This window comes from Pempheris klunzingeri, unplaced genomic scaffold (genome assembly GCF_042242105.1).
Source record: "Pempheris klunzingeri isolate RE-2024b unplaced genomic scaffold, fPemKlu1.hap1 Scaffold_54, whole genome shotgun sequence".
NCBI classification, from domain to species: Eukaryota; Metazoa; Chordata; class Actinopteri; order Acropomatiformes; family Pempheridae; genus Pempheris; species Pempheris klunzingeri.
In genome coordinates this window covers 80,577-102,742 of record NW_027254958.1, presented here as the reverse complement: position 1 = coordinate 102,742, position 22,166 = coordinate 80,577, and the positions used below count along the sequence as shown (strand labels likewise).

Sequence of the window (22,166 nt, the reverse complement as noted above, 5' to 3'; positions counted from 1 at the left end):
CGTGCTTATTTTCTGAGAAAATGAATAATAAGAAACCATACAAAATCACTGAAATTTTGAATGAACAATTGACGTGGACATCGCATAAAACTACCCAATGACAATGGTATGTAAAAATATTACATATCATATATTATGATATAATAACATACAGTCCCTGACAAAAGTCTTGTTGCTTACCGAAGTTGTTGGAACAACAAATAATAACTTGACTTGTAATTGATCAATTGGAATCTGAAATGGTTTATATGAAAGGCAAAGGCCTCTGGATTATGTGTATTGTACCAAAATAAGGTTTTGTATCATTCATTGAGTTTTATCATTTAATCAGAACAGAAAGGTCAGATTTGGCTTGGACAAAAGTCTTGTCGTGCCTTTAAATGATTCAACCAATCACAGATTAGAGCTTCACCTGTGACAAATACTGTAATTAACACATTCCCAGGTGTGTATAAAAAGAACCCCAGCACACCAGACCTTCATCTGAAGTGCAACCTGACCTCTCACAACATGCCAAAGATTCAATCACAGATCAAAGTGCTGATCATCAAGAACCTGAAGACCAAGTCTGCTGCTGAGGTGGCAGACATCTTCAGTGTATCCAAACGTCCCTTTGTCTTGTGCCAGATCGTCTTGTCACGTCTCAGCGTTAAAAGCTCCTGTAATCAAGTTAAGTCTTTGTTGCCAAGTTCAATGTTGTAAGTATTCTTTGTCTTTGTTAATTAAAAGAGTGTCACCTGTCCAAAAGTCTCCGTGATCGTGCATGTGAGTCCATCCTGTTTCTGAGCCTAGCCTTAATAGTACGATCTGGCCAGAAATGGACTCAGCAGACGCAAGTTCTTTTCGGACAGCTCTGTCAACTCAGGGCTCCAAGCTCCACCAGCATGAGGAACAACTGAAAACCATTCACCGCAGGGTGAAGGACCTGGCCGACCACCAGGGGGATTTCCAGGCGTCGGTAACTACGCAGGTTCACGACCTGGCTGAGCAGCTCCATCGGGTTCTCAGGCTCTCGGCTGGAGGCTGCATCTCCTACCCCAACGATGCCGGCTACCACGATTCCACCACCCGCCGCACCTCCAGTTTCAGCGCCTTCCATGCCAGGCCCACGCCTCGCCTCACCCGAAAGGTTTTTTCATTTGATTGACTCGGCACAGCACAATTTAGTCCTAGGTTACCTGTGGCTCCAGAGACATAATCCCTACATAGACTGGAAGTCAGGACAGATCAAGGGTTGGGGAGAAGGATGCAATATGTGCCGCTCTAACTTAGTTTCTTTGACCAGGAACTCTCGGCCCCAGGTAGATATAGACGCAGCGGAATATCCTGAACTTGCTAGGGTTCCTGAATGTTACAAGGACCTGAAGGAAGTTTTTAGCAAGACACGGGCCACATCCCTGCCTCCCCACAGAATTTTTGACTGACCTGATCCCTGGGGCACCCACCCCCAAGGGGCATTTGTACTCTATTTCGGGTCCGGAAAGGAAGGCCATGGAGGAGTACATCGCCTCGTTGCTACAGGCGGGAATAATCCGTCCTTCCTCCTCACCCGCTGGAGCGGGGCTTTTCTTTGTGGGGAAGAATGACGGCACCCTTAGACCATGCATAGACTATAGCCCGCTCAATGACATAACTGTTAAGAACTGGTACCCAATTCCACTAATATCATCTGCTTTTGAGTTATTGCAACAGGCCACAGTATTCACAAAATTAGATCTCCGCAATGCTTATCACTTGATAAGAATAAAGGAGGGGGACGAATGGAAGACGGGGTTTAACACACCTAATGGGCACTACGAATATCGGATTATGCCATTTGGACTCATTTGTCAACGAAGTCCTGAGGGATTTCTTGAATGATTTTGCTTTTGTGTATTTGGACGATATTTAGATTTTCTCTCCTGATATAGGAACGCACCAAGCCCATGTCCGGCAAGTATTGACTCGCCTGTTGAGTCAATACTGTGAGTTTCATGCTTCCACTGTCTCCTTCTTGGGGTTCATTATTTCGGCTAATCAAATCTGCATGGACCCCGAGAAGGTAAGTGCTGTTGCCAATTGGCCCACTCCGGATAATCGGAAGAAGGTACAGCAGTTTCTGGGATTTGCTAATTTTTATTGAAAATTCATTAGGAATTTTAGTTCTGTTGCCGCTCCATTGCATGCTCTCACCTCATCCAAGCAGCTGTTCCAGTGGAACCCGCGGGCAGAGGAGGCCTTCAAACGACTGAAGCAGGCCTTCACCACGGCTCCGATCCGCACTGTTCCGGACCCACAACGGCAGTTTGTAGTGGAGGTGGATGCCTCCAATGAAGGAGTGGGGGCAGTTCTCTCTCAGAGGTCTGCGACGGACAGCCGAATTCACCCCTGTGCCTACCTGTCCCGGAAATTGACATCAGCCGAGAGGAACTATAACGTGGGCAACCGGGAACAACTGGCCGTAAAGACGGCTTTAGAAGAATGGAGACATTGGCTGGAGGGGGCCGAACAGCCCTTTCTGGTCTGGACAGACCATAAAAACCTGGAATATATCAAGAGAGCCAAGAGACTGAATTCGTGTCAAGCCAGGTGGGTTCAGTTTTTTAGTAGATTCCGGTTTACATTATCCTATAGACCTGGTTCACAGAACACCAAGCCAGATCTCCTGTCTCGATTGTATGATCCTGAACCCAATGCCAGAGACCCTGAACCCATCCTACCACCCAACTGTGTGGTAGGAGTGGTGTCCTAGCAGATAGAAACCGATGTGCAGCAGGCCAATGGTAACGACCCAGTGCCGAGCGGATGCCCTGTTAATAGGTTGTTCGTCCCTGTGCAGTTGCGTCCTCAGGTTATACACTGGGCTCATACGGCACTGCTCACATGCCACCCAGGAACCAAACGCACCATCTTTGTGATTAGGCAGCGTTTTTGGTGGCCTACCCTAGCCAAGGATGTATTGGAGTATGTATCTGCATGTCATGTATGTGCTATGAACAAGACTTCTAGGCAGGCTCAGATGGGTTTGTTGCATCCCCTGCCAGTCCCTGCACGTCCCTGGTCACACCTGTCCATCGATTTTGTTACTGGACTTCCACCCTCACGCGGTAACACAACGATATTGACGGTGGTGGACCATTTTTCCAAGATGGTTCATTTTGTGGCACTGCCCAAACTGCCATCTGCCAAGAGGATGGCAAAGGTAATGTTACAGCACATTTTCAGAATCCATGGATTTCCAGTAGATATTGTGTCTGATCGGGGGGCCACAGTTTTGTGGGACCCTTCCCCATCTCAAGGGTCATCAATGTGGTTTCTGTCCGGGTTACCCAGGTCTCTCAGGATTCATCCCACATTCCATGTGAGCAGGCTGAAACTGCTGTCAAGGACAGCCCATTTGTGCCTCCTCCTCCGCCTCCTCCACCACCCCGGTTGGTCCAGGGGGATCAAGTGTCAAGGAACTACTGGCCGTTCGGAGGAGGGGTCGGGGGTGCCAGTTCTTGGTTGACTGGGAGGGTTACGGGCCAAGTTCAATGTTGTAAGTATTGTTTGTCTTTGTTAATTTAAAGAGTGTCACCTGTCCAAAAGTCTCCGTGATTGTGCATGTGAGTCCATCCTGTTTCTGAGCCTAGCCTTAATAGGCAGACCCCGTAAGACAACTGTTCGAGAGGACCGTTTGTTGCTTCGACAGTCCAGGGCAAGCCCTTTTTCAACTGCAGCAGAGCTGCATGAGAAGTCGTCACCAGAAACCCCTGTCTCTCGAAGAACAGTTTGTCGAATTCTCTCACGCAGTGGTCTCCATGGCCAAATTAGTGCTCAGAAGCCAGCATTAAACAGAAAGCAACTAAAAAATCGTGTTGCATTTGCAAAGGCCCACAGCTTGGTGAAAGGATGGACAGAGGAAAAGTGGCAGAAGGTAGATTTTTCTGATGAATCATCCATTGAACTGCATCCCAAACGCAGCAAATACTGCAGAAGACCCGTTGGAACCTGCATGGACCCAAGATTCAACCAGAAAACAGTCAAGTTTGGTGGAGGAAAAATCATGGTTTGGGGTTACATCCAGTATGGGGGTGTGCGAGAGGTCTACAGAGTGGATGGCAACATCAACAGCCTGAAATATCAACAAATTCTTGCTGCCCACTACATTCAAAACCACAAGAGAGGGCAAATTCTTCAGCAGGATGGCGCTCCTCCTCATACTTCAGCCTCCACATCAAAGTTCCTGAAAGCGAAGAAGGTCAAGGTGCTCCAGGATTGGCCAGCCCAGTCACCAGACATGAACATTATTGAGCATGTCTGGGGTAAGATGAAGGAGGAGGCTTGGAAGATGAAACCAAAGAATCTTGATGAACTCTGGGAGTCCTGCAAGACTGCTTTCTTTGCCATTCCAGATGACTTCATCAATAAATTATTTGAGTCATTGCCGAGGCGTATGGATGCAGTCCTCCAAGCTCATGGGAGTCATACACGATATTAATTATTTTTCCCAAGGGACCATAGCTTTATGTGGTGATGTTATTGTAGCATGTTTGTGTATTCAAAATAAAATATAATTTTTACCGTACATTTCTTTTTGTATGCGACAAGATTTTTGTCCAAGCCAAATCTGACCTTTCTGTTCTAATTAAATGATAAAACTCAATGAATGATACAAAACCTTATTTTGATACAATACACATAATCCAGAGGCCTTTGCCTTTCATATAAACCATTTCAGATTCCAATTGATCAACTACAAGTCAAGTTATTATTTGTTGTTCCAACAACTTCGGTAAGCGACAAGACTTTTGTCAGGGACTGTATATATTATAATATATTATGAGGCTGTATTGGAAAACGGCTTGACTATTAAGAGTGTCCGACTAAATATTTTACTGCAACTTGATGAAGAGTTTAAAGATTTGTCTGACTTTGGATGAAGATGAGTGAGTGAGGATGCTAATGATGTGCATGAATCTTTCTTAAATTTTAAATTTGCCAGAGGGTGAAGTTGACAGGAAAAATAAATAAGCTTTGCACATTCTTAGCATTCACTCAATCAGCTTCATGAGGTGGTCATCTGGAATGGTCTGGTGCAGAGGTAGGGTTGGTACACAGTTCTATACAGTGAATAGCCCTATTTGATTACTGTTAACCCATATTATGGCAAGAACCACTCAACTAAGTAAGAGAAACATTAGTCCATCAGTACTTTAGGACATGAAGGTCAGTGAAGTGCAGTTGTGAAAACCATCAAACACTATGATTAAACTGGCTCTCATGAGGACCGCCGCAAGAAAGGAAGACCAAGAGTTACCTGTGCTGCAGAGGATAAGCTCATTAGAGTGACAAGCCTCAACTTCACAGAGTTCAAGTACACCTTGAAGAAACCAAGAAACTATATACTTAATATAAAGTCCAAATTTTTCCTGGTCCACTGCCCATCATATTCAAATTGACATAAACAACCCCTTACAACAACTGTAATAAACATGTCAAAGCTAAATTGTCTCTTTTTTCCAGTGTTCAAGACGTGGCCAACATTTGTTACAGCACACACACACATTAGCTTTAACCACAATTCAAATACAAACATACTGCTACATGTGCTTTACTGCCCATGCATGCAGCACTTAGCTTAAATTCTAGGCCTGTTACACCAGTTCTGTCAGGAGGAATGGGATAAAATTCCAGCAAACTATTGTGAGAAGCTTGTGGAAGGGTACCCAAAACATTTGACCCAAGTCATACAGTTTTAAGGTAATGCTACCAAATACTAAGGAAATGTATGTAAACTTATGACTTTAAAGAAAGTAATAAAAAAATTCTCTAATAAATTCTCTCTTTCATTATTCTGGCATTTAGCAAATAGAAATAATTTTGGTAATCCTAACTGAAATGTTTAGTCTGAGTTAATGTCACACAGTGAGAAAAAAAAGATTATGTGTCTTTTTATACAGTGTATGTAAACTTCTGGTTTCAACTGTATATACATAAAGATATAGATAAATAAATAAATAAATCAAAAATCTAAAAATTGTGCAAAATATGTGGATGTATATACAAGCATGACCGAATATTGCAAGTTGTGAATAGATTGTCCATGAAGTCTATTTTTCCAGGTTCAGCAGGCGGACGGCCTGAGGAAAGAAGCTCCTCCTCATCCTCTCTGTGTTAGCCCTCAGGCAGCGGCAGGCGACCTGATGACAGCAGAGAGAACAGTTTGTGCCTGGGGTGGGTGGGCTCCATCACAATCTTCCCGGCCTTTGACCTGAAGCGCTGCTGGTAAATGTCCTACAGGTTGGGGAGGGTGGGCCAAGAATTCCTGCTTGGTGCTGCTGCTCATCCAAGTGGTGATGCTCCCAGCCAGAACACTCTCAATGGTGCAGGTGTAAAGGTTCCTGAGCACATTGTACGCTTAAAGTCCCTCAGGCATCTGAGGTGGTAGAGACGCTGTCGAGCCTTCTTCACCAGGGTGTCGATGTGACAGGACCATGTCAGATTCAGATCCATGACAGCAAAATTTAGCATGTTCTCTACCAGTGAGAAATATTTCTGTGTTTGATGGCGACCGTCTTCAGTTTTAATCATTTATTAGAATTGTCTGAAAGGAAAAATTAACAACTGGAGTGACTGCTTACATTTCTTGGAGCAGTACATCAGGGGTCAGACCTGATGAGGAGTTGTCAGCATCTACCCCCTTGTCAGAGATGTCAAAGAGCTTTCTTGCTGAACATGTTGGAAAAGAGCACAAAATTGCTCCAAAATTCTAAAGTGGTCCATTATTAAAGCAGTGGATGTTAAAGCATTTGTTTCTTCGAGGTAGGTCCAACCTAAGAAGCATAATGATGAAGCTTTCTCATAAGGTAGGGGAATCAGGGAGAAATGTTGCATAATGTGATCAAAAGGAGTAAAGGGGATTTAGAGCAGTGTTAACTGTTCTGTTGCCTTCATTGAACAGCAAGTAAAGATCAAGTTCTTGGCAACATTTAGGACTCACAACTGTATATAAGAAGTGTACTCAAAACAAGTCCCGCCCTAAAGCATACACTGCTTTATCGTCTATTTTCCTCTAAATGGGACCAAAATGTACTAAATCAACATCATGCTGTGTTGGGAAAGACTTGAAACTAGCAATTGAGACCATAAACTCAAAGGGAAAGTGTTTAGTGAGGTAATAAATCAAATGAGAAGTATTGTCATTTTTCATAGACGCGTATTCATTCAGGCTCCTTTTTGCTCCCAACAGAGGCCCCTGCTGGCTACTAGAAACAAAGCAGATTTAAGGCACTTCCTCATCGGCTTCACATTTCAAACCCGGAGACTGCTCACAACTCACCATGTCTAATGCCTCCAATGCTAATCACTCACAGAGGAAAAAATGTAAGCACTTTTGCCACCAGTGTCACTGCAGTAAAGGAAGGAGTCTTGACTTAACACACAGAAAACACAACCAAGTCCTCCTCAACTCACAGCTGTCTGCTTTGTTCACAAAGTGTCATTCACTGGATAAATGTTCACAGTTTAAAGTGAAGGTAAAGCATGATCCGATTAATCTCATCAAGGAAAAAGGAATTTGTTTAGGTTGCCTGAAAGTAGGCCACACAAGCAAAGACTACAGGAGTTGTTTGGATTGCAGTGTGTGTCACCAAAGGCATCCAGGAGTCCTTCATATAGAGCGGCAGGATAAAGGCATATCCTCAGACCAAGTTCATATGTCTGTGAGCCCTCCAAGTATTTCAACTGCAATGTCTCAGACTTGTAGCCATATTAGGGAGACTTGTGTAGATGATCCCATCTTTTCTGTTGTTGCAGTAAGTCAGGTAACAAAACTGTGCAGACATATGCCTTTTTCGATTTTTTGTTCAGGCACATTCTGTACAGAGAACAGGCACATTCTGTCAGTCAGGTCTTGAAGTGCCTGCTATGGATGAATGATTTCATTGAGTTCACCTGATGTTTTAACTCAAAAGACTATGCCTGTCTCCACACTCAATGTCGTAAGACAAGAGGATGTTGATCAACGGTCTTAATATCTGAAAGATATTCAGCTCCACGACATTGATGCAGGTGTTGATTTATTCATTGGAACTGATGCCCCAAAAGTGATGGAGCCTTGGGAGCTAATGAGCAGTCAGGATGAAGGACCCTATGTAGTCAGAACCAGGGTCGGTTGGGTGATAAATGGTCCACTTCGTGGTGAAGGCAATAGGAATAAGAGTGGCTACCCTGTTATAACAGCCAACTGAATCTCTGTTGAACACCTTCAAGAAAGGCTGGTTAAACAGTATAACCATGACTTTAATGAGAGATGATCAGGGGAGCAGATTGAAATGTCCAGACAAGATATCAAGTTCATGAATGTTGTGAATAGCACAACAGAATTAACTGGACCAATGCTGTATTGACTTACCTTTCAGACAGGAAATTCCCATCTTGCTGAACAATTGTGTTGCTGGAAAGTGCCCCTGGAGCCCGAAAAGATAATAGCCCATTTAAGGAGAAACACATCACATTTCTAAATGACATGATACGATACGAGATGGTGCCTGCTGACCAACTATGACAAAGTGATGGAAAGGTGTGGTATATCACTCATTATGGAGTTTATCATCCCAGAAAATGCAAGCTGAGAGTTGTTTTTGACGGTGGAGCAACATAAAAGGGACATTACTCAACTGCCAGGTCTTGAAGGGACCTGATCTAACCAATTCTCTTATTGAAGTCCTCGTTCAATTTCGACAATAGCCTGTTGCAGTAACGGCCCACATCCTAGCCAATTTCATCAAGTTCATGTCTCAGATATACACATCAATTTCTCCACTTCCTCTGATGGTGACACTGCACAGTCTCCACTGGAAAGTAGATAGCTAGCCTCATTCAGTATGTCAGTCAAACTGTTGTTGCAGGAACTTTGTCAGAAAAACTTGGGGGGGGATGATGCTATTCCCCATTCTAAGCAATGGTCCGACTGGCCGAGGGACTTACAAGGGTGGCTGAGTTTAAAGTGGATTGCTATATTAAACCCAGAGACCCTGTTACACCACAGCTTCATCACTTTTTCCGATGCCAGTCATTGGATATGGAACTGTGTCTTACTTGCATACTATGCATTTCTCTTGGGAGAGACCAGCATTGATCCACTGAAAAAGACTGCAATTCCTTAACTGGAACTTAGAGCCACAGTTCTTTCTGAGAGTTCTTAGAGTTGATAGATTCAAAAGGAGTTTCAACTTAAGCTGGAGAAGTCAGTTTTCTAGACTGACAGCAAAACAGTCCATCTGCAATGAAAACAGGTGATTTCACACCTTTGTGGCAAACAGTACTTCTGGCATCAGAGAAGCCTCAAATGTGGATCAGTGGAGATGTGTGGGTTCTCAGGAGAATCTGGCAGATCAAGCATCAATAGGGATGAGACCTGAGAATTTCCAGAAAGGCAGGAGATCATGGACCTGAGTTTCTCTGTAAGTCAAATGAGGAATGCCCTAAACTGGATGTGGATCTTGATGTGATTACTTCAAATGACCTAGAGGTCAAAAGTTATTTGACAGTGAACGCTGGAAAATGCCACCCACCGCTTGATCTGTTACATCTGTGGCTTGGTTTCTAAAAGTCAAGGGAATTCTTATGTTACTGGTAAAGAAGAGAAAGGAGTTTTGTGCTTTTGCTGACCTTGGTAAAGACAAGCTGGGGATTCAAGAACATGAAGTGGAAAGAAGGATTCAGAGCTTTAAAGCTGCAATCAAAGAATGGCAACTACACTCCTTAAACCACAGTTTTTTGTTTCAACATTGCATCATATTAGGTACGGTAAGGGAGTTGAGGGACTCCTTGGCTTTGCCTCAGCTCAGTGTGCTGTAACAGTGGGTGTAAATGGCTGTAATTTAGTGACTGTCTTTTTTCTGTGTTTTTACATTGCAGTTCACCATCTTATGGTAAATTATTGTGTTTGCACAGGTTACAGAAACAGAAGCCTGTCAGGGCATTGAGTTAACAGTTTCTTATCAGAAATAAGAGAAAATCAAAGATCTAATGGAAACTAAGTGGCAAAGCATGTGAACCATGCTCAGAACATTCATGAACATGGCACACTGGAACTAGGTACAACATACCTTGTACAGTATGTAGCTGAAAAATATTATTAAACTTGAACTAACATTCATAGATACACACATACACTCATGGAGATGCCACATTCACCACGGGTCCTCCTCACACCACAACCTCATTTGCTGTGATTACTTCATTATATTTTCTAATCCCTGCTCATAATTAATAAATAAAGTTTGAGACTGCAACTGCGACCAAAATGTTTTTGTGAGAGTGCGAGTTAAAGTTTGACATGCTCACATTCATGCAAGTGCATGATGATCCGCTGTTACTTGGTGCCAACCACAAAGTGAGTAATGAGTGTGTACGTCATGGTGCACAGTGTGTGATGCGCATGCACGTTGTGATCTAGACCTACAAAACAATTGATTTAACTGTATGCCAAAAACGATCAGATAGTGGCCCTGAGAGCTCAACACATTGCAACAATAAAAAACATGAAAGCAATTCCACAACATGAATGCAAAAAGCCACAACACAACAGCAGAAGAGAACAACAACAGATGTTGACAATGACACAGACAACTATTTCCTTCACATGTCAAAGAGGAAAGTTTTTGGAAAGCCTGTTAGTTGGCCAACTAACTATCGTTGATATGATTATCATGAATGAGCAACATTATTCAATGTCAATATGATCATAAGAGTGCACTCAGCCATCTTACATTAGGCTATTATGAAGCTAGCTATGCAGTAAGGTTAACATTATGGCACAGTCAGATGAATGAAACTTGTGCACACTTGTGCTTGGGAGACCAAGCTAAGAGCCAAAACTTTCCTCTTCCACATGTGCAGGAAATAGTCCACCTGCAATAATAGTCAATATCTGTTGTTGGTCACTCCTGTTGTGTTGTGGCTTTTTGCATTCGTGTAGTGGCCTTTGCATTCGTGTTGTCCATTGTTGCAGTGTGTTGAGCTCCCCAGGCCACCATAGTCAGCTGATTATTTCTAAAAAAATCACAAGAGAGAAATGAAGCTGGTGGGGAAGGAGAGACAAGAGGTATGGCACTGATGATGAAAGTGCAGGCAGGTAACACATTGAGTTAGCCAGTAAAGAAGAAAAAGCACCACTTGCAACCACAGTAGCTAATGCTTCATGGTGGAAAGAGTACTCAGATCTTTTTCTTAAGTAAAAGTAGTAACAGAAGTATTCATGAATTACCATGAATGTAAGTCCTGGTCAAAGAAAAAATTTGGCCTTATGGCAGCATAAAAGACAAAGGTCAATAGGTCATCACAATAACACAGGTTTCTTGTCTGAGGACCATGAATATATAGAATGGAACCTAAGTGCTGGATGGACAGACCGCCACCCGAGGACTAACTCTTGTATTGTCTGGTCTGGGACTTCAAATATCTTTCTTACCCTCTCCGAGGCACTGGCAAGTTTAGTGGCCGAGGCGTTGAAGGTGAGAGCTGCCAGAGGACTGTCATGAGCTGGGATCATTGTCACTGTGTTCTGAAACAACCAAGAAAGGGGACAGAAAAAAAAAGTGTTATTCCACACTGATAACATATTCATGTCACTGGCTGTATTTTTATTTTATTGTAGGATATTTATTGCCATCAAGAGACATCAAATTAAACTAGAGAATGACATTGCAGTGTGAATGCTGGCTGTTGAAAGATTAAAGTGGATTGCTGTTTTTTTTAAATTAATTTTGATGTAGCAGAGTTGAAAAAGTGAATGGGTGAGCCTAATTACTATGAATGGGGTTGAAAGATTGAATGCCCAGAATATATTAAAGATGTGATAACAGTTGAAAAATTACCCTCAGACTTTAACAAAGTGGAATATTTTGAATAGTTTTAAGATGATTGAAAAGTTAAATGCTGTACAGAATATGTGTAAGAGGAGCTGGAAAGGTGGGAAAGGGAGGAAGGATACAAAATAGGGTGTAAGCTGGGATCTTAACTGCTTTGCTTTATGGATGGCTGATGCTAAACTGCATTGCTGGCTTAAGTTTGTATGAAGTAGTATCTGAAGGAATATGAAGACTTGGAACCATGGGAAAATGTTTAACACTTGCATCTGCATCTGTAATGATGGGCCCAGTAGTCGTGGCAAAAGATATTTACAGAAGTACAGAAGTACCAAGGTGAAATGGATTTCAACATTAACATCTTTTAAGTGAACATAAACATGAAATAACCCCCAAAACATAAATTGCCATAACTAAACCGTATATGTTTGGTAGGCATGGATCTTTAATTAAAATAGCTATTGTTTACTATTGTCATTCTCCTTCCTTAACAACCCAGTTTAACAGAAGTTTGTGAAATAGTCTATTATTAAGTTCTTTTGTGTCAGTGGGAAGCTGTGTGGACAAAGACAGGTTTCAAGAGGTTACGTGCAGGTTCAGCAAGGTGGTGAGAGAAGCTAAATGACTGTACTCTGAGAATCTACAACACGAGATTCAAGATTCAAGAGGTCACTTGTACATTCATGTAAAATTCTTTGGCTGGCTATACAGAAAGCTGTATATACATGGGCATATGAAGCATTGAAATGTGGGTGGGACAATCTCATGAGGGATCTGGTGTTTTTGATAGAGTAGATGTTGTTAGCTCAGACTTTAACATTAGTGTTACCTAGCTTAGCCTACCAGCTGAGCCTTTTCACTGCAGTCAAACCAACCTCGATAACCAGTGTTACGATGGTTTATGTTGACTGCTCCCTTGTTGCAGATAGGATATGTCGTCTTGAGAGACGTGCCCATGAGTTTGAGCAGCTTCTCTTTGGAAGTACTACGAGACATCACAGGGTACCCAGATAGCATTAGCTGCTTGTTAGCAGGCCTGCTGAATAAGCTGATAAGTTGACCCTGCATCTATGAGTGTAGCTGCCATCGAAGTCAGCTATGCAATTTAAGTTCATTTAATAGTTTTAAGTTAAAAACAAGAATAATTTAGTTATTAAAATGATTTTATGTTTTATAGAAATAAGCTCTAAAGATCAAAACACAATGTGAATATTGTTTTAATAGGAACCTTTATATGGAACAAATGTTGTTACCTTGTTGGGGTCAGGTAATATTATTTAGATGCACTATAGCAGACGCCACATGGAGCAGCACACCTGTTAATACTACGAGTCCATAAGAGGACTGGAGAGCGCATTGTTTTTGTTTTTGGAAGTTTCTCCCCCAAAGTTTATGCGGCCAATGAGGTATGAAACGTATGCCTATTTTTACATTGTGCTGTTTGTGTTTATTATGCATTTCTTTGTCATTCATTTGAATTTGTGCTCCGACTTACATATATTTGTATATTTATTTATTCAGTTCTCACGGCATTGATGACATTCACGGCATTGACGGCACTGTCATTTGGAATAAATGTCTGTAAGAAAAAGAACGCCTTGTCGTCCGTAATTAAACTGGAGGGGAGCTACAATGAGTGTACAAAATACATTGTACTTCAGTGCCAAGGCAGTGTAGGAGAATTGTGCGTTTCCTTGTGTCAAGCCAGTTGTCCCCGTCCGCTTAGTTGCCAAGCAGGTAATTGGTGAACACTGTCATCCACATATCAAATGAAAGGTTGTCCCATATAAGGTAGGAACAATGAAGAGAGAGGCAAACCAACATTTGCCATCCACGTAACCAACTGCACATGGTTTGTGAGGAAATATTATCTCTGTGTTGCATTATCTCTGTCGTGCACATAACTAAAGTTGTTCTAACTTGTTTAATTATGTTAATCTACTGATATATCATGATAACATACTAACATTTTTGTTAGAAGAGGTGAAGTGCTAAGAGCAGTTATTCAATCTGTTTAAAGTGTGTTTGGATAATAAGTGCTTTTGGTTAAAATATAATAAAAGGATTCTGTTATTTGCACCATGTGAAACCAAATTACTGTATATGTCATATGCAATCTCAGTTTGAGCACCTGCTACAACTTTCAATGTATTGTGTATGCACAGCTGAATGGAGCACAACATGCCAGTGAGAGGGACAGAAAGGGAAGGCTGTGCAGGCCTAGATGGATGGTTGGCAGAGTACCAGTTACCTTGGTTCGGTTAGTTCAAAGGCCAATCAGAGAATTTTATCAGTACAATTTAAGCGTTTATCCACAAGTTGAACCCAATTAGTGGAGGGTTGTGGTTTTGTCCATTGTAGGACTTTATTTTTCCACCTCAGGACTTTGTTTTGTCCACCTGGGGACATTATTTGTGCACCCTGAGCAAAATCTGGCTAGGGAGTGTGGACTGCCTGCCGCTAACAGATTGGATGGATTGTGTATAAAAGAGGGAAGCCCCAAATGTAAAATTTAGTATGATTCCAGAATCAACTTGGGTTAATTTTTTTTTTTTTTCAAAAGATGCAAAATAGTGACTTCTACTAATTAAAAAGTAACTCAATATGCAACAATGTCAAAGTGCCATTTGAATTTCATAACCATCAAAGCTATTAAAATTAGATATCAGGCAATCATACACCATATGCACTAAAAACGTAACATCTCCATAGCATATGGCATTGAGTTAGTCAAGATAGTCTAACAAAGAAACAGTTTAACAAAGAGATGAACAGAGTGCCATGCCCACTTCGCATTCACATACACAACCCAACCATACAGCGGGAGGGTAGGACACTAGAAACATAAGGAAAATCTGGAGGCATGGCCGTGACGTGACTACAGGTGTCACGTGTGTCACCTGTATCAGCTGACGTATTTCCAGGTAAGAAGACACCTGATGTCTGAATCTGAGCAAAAACATTACATGGTTTCGCTTGGCAGTGGACGAACAATAAGAACTGGTTGCCGTGAGCAAACACCACATACTGGAACAAACTGGGAAGCTTTAAACTTGTGTTTACAAGGATATAAGCACAAATGATTCTTTTAAAAACAAGTAGGCTTTCCCAGCCTGGATCGTTATGAAAGATTAACTTCTCCTGGTATCACATGTCCAACCTTACAGTATCACAACTACTCACCATCAGACTATTACATTAGTCAGACCTTGTATAATATGTTGGAAGTTTCTTCCTCCCTGGTATGCACCCACTATACCTCACTGATACTGTATATTGTGTATCTTAGGACACCCTGAAACCGCAGCATCAGTTCTTAGACAATTGTGGAAAATGGCACCATTACCATGAACAAAAGCTTCAGGTAACAGAAAAAATATCTCAAATCTAAGGTGTCATACAAACAGACAACAGGGAAGGTACCATTAGTGCGAACAGTGTCAGACAACACGAGTCAAATTCCATTCAATTTAAAAGTGAAGACAACTTGCCCAAGGACACTTCGACATGCTGACTCATAGGAGCCGGGGATCAAACCAGCTACCTTCCGATTGATGAACGACCCACTCTACCACAGTTGCCCTCATCCTAAAGGATATTTACTTGGATGTTATTTTTGTTTTTTTTATTCACATTGTTATTTTTCACATTATAACAACATTATAGTTCCTCTTCATAACAACATACCAACTTATAATGTTAGAACGAGATAAGTTTTTTTTTTAATAGGATAAATTAGTTTGGTGTTCAGGGACAAAAGTTTCTTAGAGATGCAGTAGTGGCCAAAAATATTGGCCCTTTTACACATAAAAGAAAAACAATTGTGTACGTGTTTGGTCTCTATTATTTCTTATTCTATTGTTAAAATTAAAGGTATTGTTTTTGATTCAGAACTTAACATATCCCTTTAAATCAATAAATCTCCTTGGTCTCTGACCATAGAGCCCCCTTTCATTGAGATGGTAACGAATAGCACAAGTTGAAACAGTACTTTGCTCCACTGGTTGAATGTGTAATCATTAGATTGCAGGTTGACCACAGGTGAGTTCAAGCTGAATCACCTGCTTTTCGATTATGTCTTGCAATTTCTAAAACGATGGAAATAATATTGTCCATGCCATTTTTGGATTTGTGTGGAATTAGCTAGAATTCAGTATTTTTTCAGATATTGTTGTGTTCCTCTGCAAACCAAAGAAATACATATGTGGATACCAACAGATTGTGAATGCAAAGATGCCATGTTTGTATGAGATATGTTGGTATTGTGTAGTAGCACAAGGATTTTCCAAAGTAACAAGATATAGTGATCTTATAACAAAAATGTTACTACTGTGTATTAGCAAGAAACTATTATGATAGTGATGTATAGTTCTTCTTGGTTTAATGGCGAATGGGAAGCTGAGCAGACATTTTTGTAATGGTTGCTACAATATGCTGCTGTAGAAATGCACTTTCAACACAGTAATATAGAATAATTATTACCACCAAAAATATTAGTGTATAGATGCACTCAGCCACTAGCCATTACTGCCTTTTTCTGAATGAAATACAACAATCAAATTAACTGTAATAAACTCAGCCAACTCCATTTCAAATTACTGAGGAAAACATGATGGCATGACATGTGTCTTACCAAATTGTTGGTATCATACACTATGATCTCTCCAATTGTGGCACTGCCAGGATATGACAGGTAAGAGTTGGAGTGGTTGATAGAAAGAGCACAGAGACCTGTGAGACAAGAGAAAGGAGAAACAATAGTTGTCAATTTCAACCTGAAAAAGGGTTCATGACAAATGTGAGAACTGTTAGCCAGTGAACTCAACTACCACTTAGTAGGTAGAGGACCAAGACTGATAAACCACTCCAATATTCAAACTAGCAAAAAATTAATGAACTGTTTGTGAACCAGGGTTAAGCACAGACAGTTTTACAGACAGTGGTTAAGGTCTATGCCTGTATGATTACCAAATCCAAGAGAAGGGATTAAAACCTTTGTCGGGATATTCACTCTTGTGAATATCATCTGCCAATGATGACATACTGTGACGTATTCTCAAACACCTTTTCATTGGGTGTTGTCCCTTGTCAAATCTGTGATATTCATGGGCAGGATCTCAAGGTGCAGCCAGGGAGAGGAGTCAGTTGCGTCTCTGCTTTTTGCAGATGATGTGTATCTGCTGGCTTCATCAGACCGTGAACTTCAGCATACACTGGGGCAGTCTGCATCTGAGTGTGAAGCAGTCAGGATGAGAATCAGCATCTCCAAATCTGAGGCCATGGCTCTCTTTAGGAAAATGGTGAATTGTTCCCTCTGGGTTGGAAATGATTTGTTGCCCCGAGTAAAGGAGTTCTAGTACATTGTTGTCTTGTTCATGCGTGGTGTGTGAGATGGAAAGGTGGATTGGTGCAGTGTCAAGTGCTTTGGGTAGCAGAACACAGGAGGAGCTGGTAAACGTTTCTGGACAGAAGGACATCTGCTTAGGAACCTTGCTTAGCCTGCAAACCACTGTGATTTGAGAAAATGAATGGATGGATTGATGGATGCAATGAGTGTTATGTCACGCTTTACTATTGGTGTGCCACTTTCGTTCAACTTATTATCATATACTCATGTCATTAGATAGATCATGTAAAATGAAATGCAAGTATACTGTATAGTATACTATCTATACTATGTATACTGTAAGTATACTGAATTTACTGTTTCACTGACTTATTATTTATTATTTGTCTATTTCATTGTTTGTCAGTTGACTATGTTCGACTACCTGAATTTCCCCAAGGGGATGACTTAAAGTATCTATCTGTAAAGTTGTACAGTAGTTATGGATCAGGTAATTGCAGCTTCATATTGATAAGAGTTTCAGGAGGGGGCGTTTTACGTGCTCAGATTTGTTGATTTTTCATGCTTCTAACATGAGCAAGAAGGCTACATGTATTATTTTGTCTATTTTAACTTTGTTTATGGCAGGCATTTCCTACTTTGTTGTGCTGTAGCCTCCAGATGGTAAGCTAAAATGAAAAGTGTTTGTCCACCTCCAAGATTAACCTCTTGCTGTCCATTGTGTTAGATAAACCCTCTGACCAGTTGACATCTGGCCTGGTGCCACTGATTATAAAATAATAATGACGTGGTGATGGGACACACTATTTATTGAAAGTCTTTGAAAATTTACTGGTTTCTCTGTGCCGTTTCTATGTCTGACTCCCTGCCCAGCTCATCAGCTCTGTGATGCTTAATGCTGCCAGTCCGTAGCTTCCATCAAAAAATTGACCAGGTGCGTATTTTGAGTGGAGAGCTGCTTCTGAAAAGCACTGCGGCGCTTCTGGTGGAATTTGAAGCATTAACTAGAGTGGGCGTGATCAGCTCTGGCGGCCAACGTGACGACCCTAAACAAGGATGGCAAAAGATTGGTATGTCACTGGAGAGTGGTGCATGAGTGATATGTCAATTATAAATAGCATACCATAGCCAGTAACACCATATACCAGTAAAAATGTGTATATGCTGGTGGGACTTGGTATATGACATAACATTTAGTGGAACAGCAGCAGCACACTAAAAACAGACATCCCACTCAGTATTGACATGTGACATTAAAACAACATATCCATCTTGGGTACAAGTTGATCAAACTATTTATCAAGTTGAGTAAATACTGAAGCAGTGACTTAACTGACCAGGACAAAGAGGGAGGAAGGAGGTGAAATGAAATTTAAGCAATCTATAAGAAGTTTGGGGTAAATATCAAAACTTGTATTTTATTTCACTTTAGTTTGTTTTAAGTCCTTCACCAGAGGGTTTGTTTACAAACTGTCCATTAGTCTGACTGCTTGTGTTTCTTGCCCAGTCAGACTTCTTTAATGATATACAGTGGGTACGGAAAGTATTCAGACCCCTTCACTTTTTCCACATTTTGTTATGTTACAGCCTTATTCCGAAATGGATTAAATTCTTGTTTTTCCTCATCAATACCCCATAATGACAAAGTGAAAAAAGTTTTTTAGAAATTTTTGCAAATATCACATGTACATAAGTATTCACACCCTTTGCTATGACACTCAAAACTGAGCTCAGGTGCATCCTGTTTCCACTGATCGTCCTTGAGATGTTTCTACAACTTGACTGGAGTCCACCTGTGGTAAATTCAATTGATTGGATTTGATTTGGAAAGGCACACACCTGTCTATATAAGGTCTCACAGCTGACAGTGCATGTCAGAGCAGAAACCAAGCCATGAAGTCAAAGGAATTGTCTGTAGACCTCCAAGACAGGATTGTATCGAGGCACAGATCTGGGGAAGGGTACAGAAAAATTTCTGCAGCATTGAAGGCCCCGAAGAGCACAGTGGCCTCCATCAATCGTAAATGGAAGAAGTTCAGAACCACCAGGACTCTTCCTAGAGCTGGCTGCCTGTCCAAACTGAGCAATCGGGGGAGAAGGGCCTTGGTCAGGGAGGTGACCAAGAACCCAATGGTCACTCTGACAGAGCTCCAGCTCTGAGGAAATGGGAGAACCTTCCAGAAGGACAACCATCTCTGCAGCACTCCACCAATCAGGCCTTTATGGTAGAGTGGCCAGACGGAAGCCTCTCCTCAGTAAAAGGCACATGACAGCCCGCTTAGAGTTTGCCAAAAGGCACCTAAACGACTCTCAGACCATGAGAAACAAGATTCTCTGGTCTGATGAAACCAAGATAGAACTATTTGGCCTGAATGCCAAGCGTCACGTCTGGAGGAAACCAGGCACCGCTCATCACCTGGCAAATGCCAGGTGAAGCATGAAGCATGGTGGTGGCAGCATCATGCTGTGGGGATGTTTTTCAGCAGCAGGAACTAGGAGACTAGTCAGGATAGAGGGAAAGATGAATGCAGCAAAGTACAGAGACATCCTGGATGAAAACCTGCTCTAGAGCACAAAATGTGGAAAAAGTGAAGGGGTCTGAATACTTTCCGTACCCACTGTAACTGTGTTCCTCAGCAATTAACATTGTGTATAAAGTATATAACTAATGGCAATAAGTCTTAATAAAATGGAATTTCAGTTTAAGAGCCCACAGAATGTGTGTTTGTGTGTAAGAACCACACAATTGCTGTTCCCATCTCTGTACTAATGTCTTACCGGAGGAGTTGGACGGAGTGTTGAGCAGAGTCTTGAGCAGCTTCATGTCTTTAATATTGTGAATATAAATGGACTCTTCAAGGCACACCACGAGCCTCTGCAAAACAGAGCAAACCTCAGGTCATTACATTCCAATGTAGACAGTGCTTGCTTCTTTGGCCCACCTCAGTGAAATACCACTCATTGTACTCACTGTATATCACAACAACTTTTCACAATCAATTTCATAGTTCATAGCTGTTTACAGTGACATGAAACAATTTTGTTCAATATGCAGAGATCATATTTTTGTCAACAGTCCTACCTTACCTTTAACCCACAGATTTGAGTAATGTGAAGCAGTGAAGTAATGTATATATTTGGATTTCTTAACCAAAAGTATGGAATATGACCTCCTTCACCTGTGAACTGTTATTAGCAGGCTTTGCAATTAGCAATCATTCTCCTAGGTACCCTTGCACACAGTTTTTTAAGGTACTTGGCAGGTATGTTGTTTCATGAATCTTGCATAACAGTTGTTCCCTGCATTAAGGTTATTCCTGCATTTCTGCCATTCAAAACTGACTGAAGCAAAAACCCCGGTGTGGGAGGACTTCAGGGAGGCTATGGAGAAGACTTTTGGGTGGCCACAAGGAAGTTCTGGAAAACTGTTCGGCAGCTCAGTAAGGGAAAGCAGGGCGTGGCTCACTCTGTGCTAAACCAGGGAGGAGAACTGCTGGCCTGAACTAAGGGTATCGTCAGGTGGTGGAAAGAACACTTTGAGGAACTCCTGAACCTGACCAACACATCCTCTGCGGAGGAGGCAGAGTCTGAAGACTTGGGGAAGCCTCAACCATATCCCTGGAAGAGGTCTCCCAGGTTGTTAAGAAGCTCCTTGGTGGCAAGGTGCCAGGGGTGGATGAGTTTCATCCTGAGATGCTGACGGCTCTGTTGGGCTGTCTTGGTTGACACACCTCTTCAATGTCGTGTTGAGGTCAGGGATAGTACCTGTGGAGTGGCAGACCAGACCAGTTTTGGTCCCCATTTTCAAAAAAGGGAACTGGAGGGTATGCTCCAATTATTAAGGTATCACACTGCTCAGCCTCCCCAGGAAAGTCTACTCCAGGGTGCTGAAAAGGAGGCTCTCACTGACTGTCGAACATCGGATTCAAGAGGAACAATGCAGATTTCGTCCTGATCGTGGAACAGTGGACACACTCTTTACCCTTGCAGCATTGTTGGAGGGGTCATGGGAGTTTGCCCATTGAGTCTACATGTGCTTTGTGGACTTGGAGAAGGCTTATGACCGTGTCCCTCTGTGAATCCGGGATTGTGGGAGTATGGGGCCAGTTGGATTCATTGATACGAGCCATCCAGTCTCTGTATAACAAAAGATAAGATTAAAGATAGGATGAGGAGCTCGGACATCGGGGGGAGCTCGGAGTAGAGCCGCTGCTCCTTTGCATTGAAAGGAGCCAGATGAGGTGGTTCAGGCGTCTGGTTGGAATGCCACCTGGGCATCTCCCCTTTAGAGGTCTTCTGGGCACGTCCAACTGGGAGGACATCCCTCAGGTTCCCCCAGGTGGAGCTAGAAAGCGTTGCTTGGAAGACGGATGTCTGGAGTGCCCTGCTTGTCCTGTTGCCACTGTAACCTGACCCCGAATAAGCAGAAGAAGATGGATGGATGGATGGATGGAAATTGAGATCAAAGCTCTGTGGTGGCCATACCATCTGTTGCAAAAAATTCCTTAAGACTAGTTGTATATTTGATGTTATTGTCACGCTGCAAAGACAACTAAGACAACTAACTGTGACCAAATCCTCAACTCAATTTGCAGAAATTTCTGCCTGTGAGAAACCTTATTGATGCCGGATGCCTTGTGTCTTACTGCTATGCTCACTCTCACCTTTTTAGTACAGCTGTTCATCACCCAGTTTTAATCCCCTTACACATATTTTGATCATTAGCACCTGATATAATAGTTTAATCATACACAGGACTATATGCCTACAAATTAGTCTGTTATTAGTCTGTTACTTTCTTTAAGAGCATAAAAATTTCTCACTCACACCCCATCAATGAGACTGTTGAGCACAAGCGGCTGTAGCGGTTGTGGAGCAACGTCTTGGACACCTGTCACATCTGCAAAAGAATGTTTACCCCCCTCTAGGAGGCTCTAGAATCAGCAGGCTCTAGAACAGCTTCTTGCTTGCAGCTTGCACCACAG

At 42.0% G+C, this 22,166-nt stretch overlaps 1 protein-coding gene across 3 annotated transcripts in view; it reads right to left on the bottom strand.

Moving 5' to 3' along the window:
* Window positions 1-22,166, bottom strand: part of wipi1 (WD repeat domain, phosphoinositide interacting 1) — a 39,821-nt gene that overhangs the window by 5,739 nt on the left and 11,916 nt on the right. For all 3 annotated transcript variants that reach the window (XM_070856102.1, XM_070856104.1, XM_070856103.1), the window contains 3 exons: window positions 19,960-20,056; window positions 16,468-16,565; window positions 11,438-11,530 (listed from right to left, as the gene is read on the bottom strand). In XM_070856102.1, the coding sequence (XP_070712203.1) occupies window positions 11,438-11,530; window positions 16,468-16,565; window positions 19,960-20,056 (288 nt within the window). The remainder of the gene's footprint in view (window positions 1-11,437; window positions 11,531-16,467; window positions 16,566-19,959; window positions 20,057-22,166) is intronic.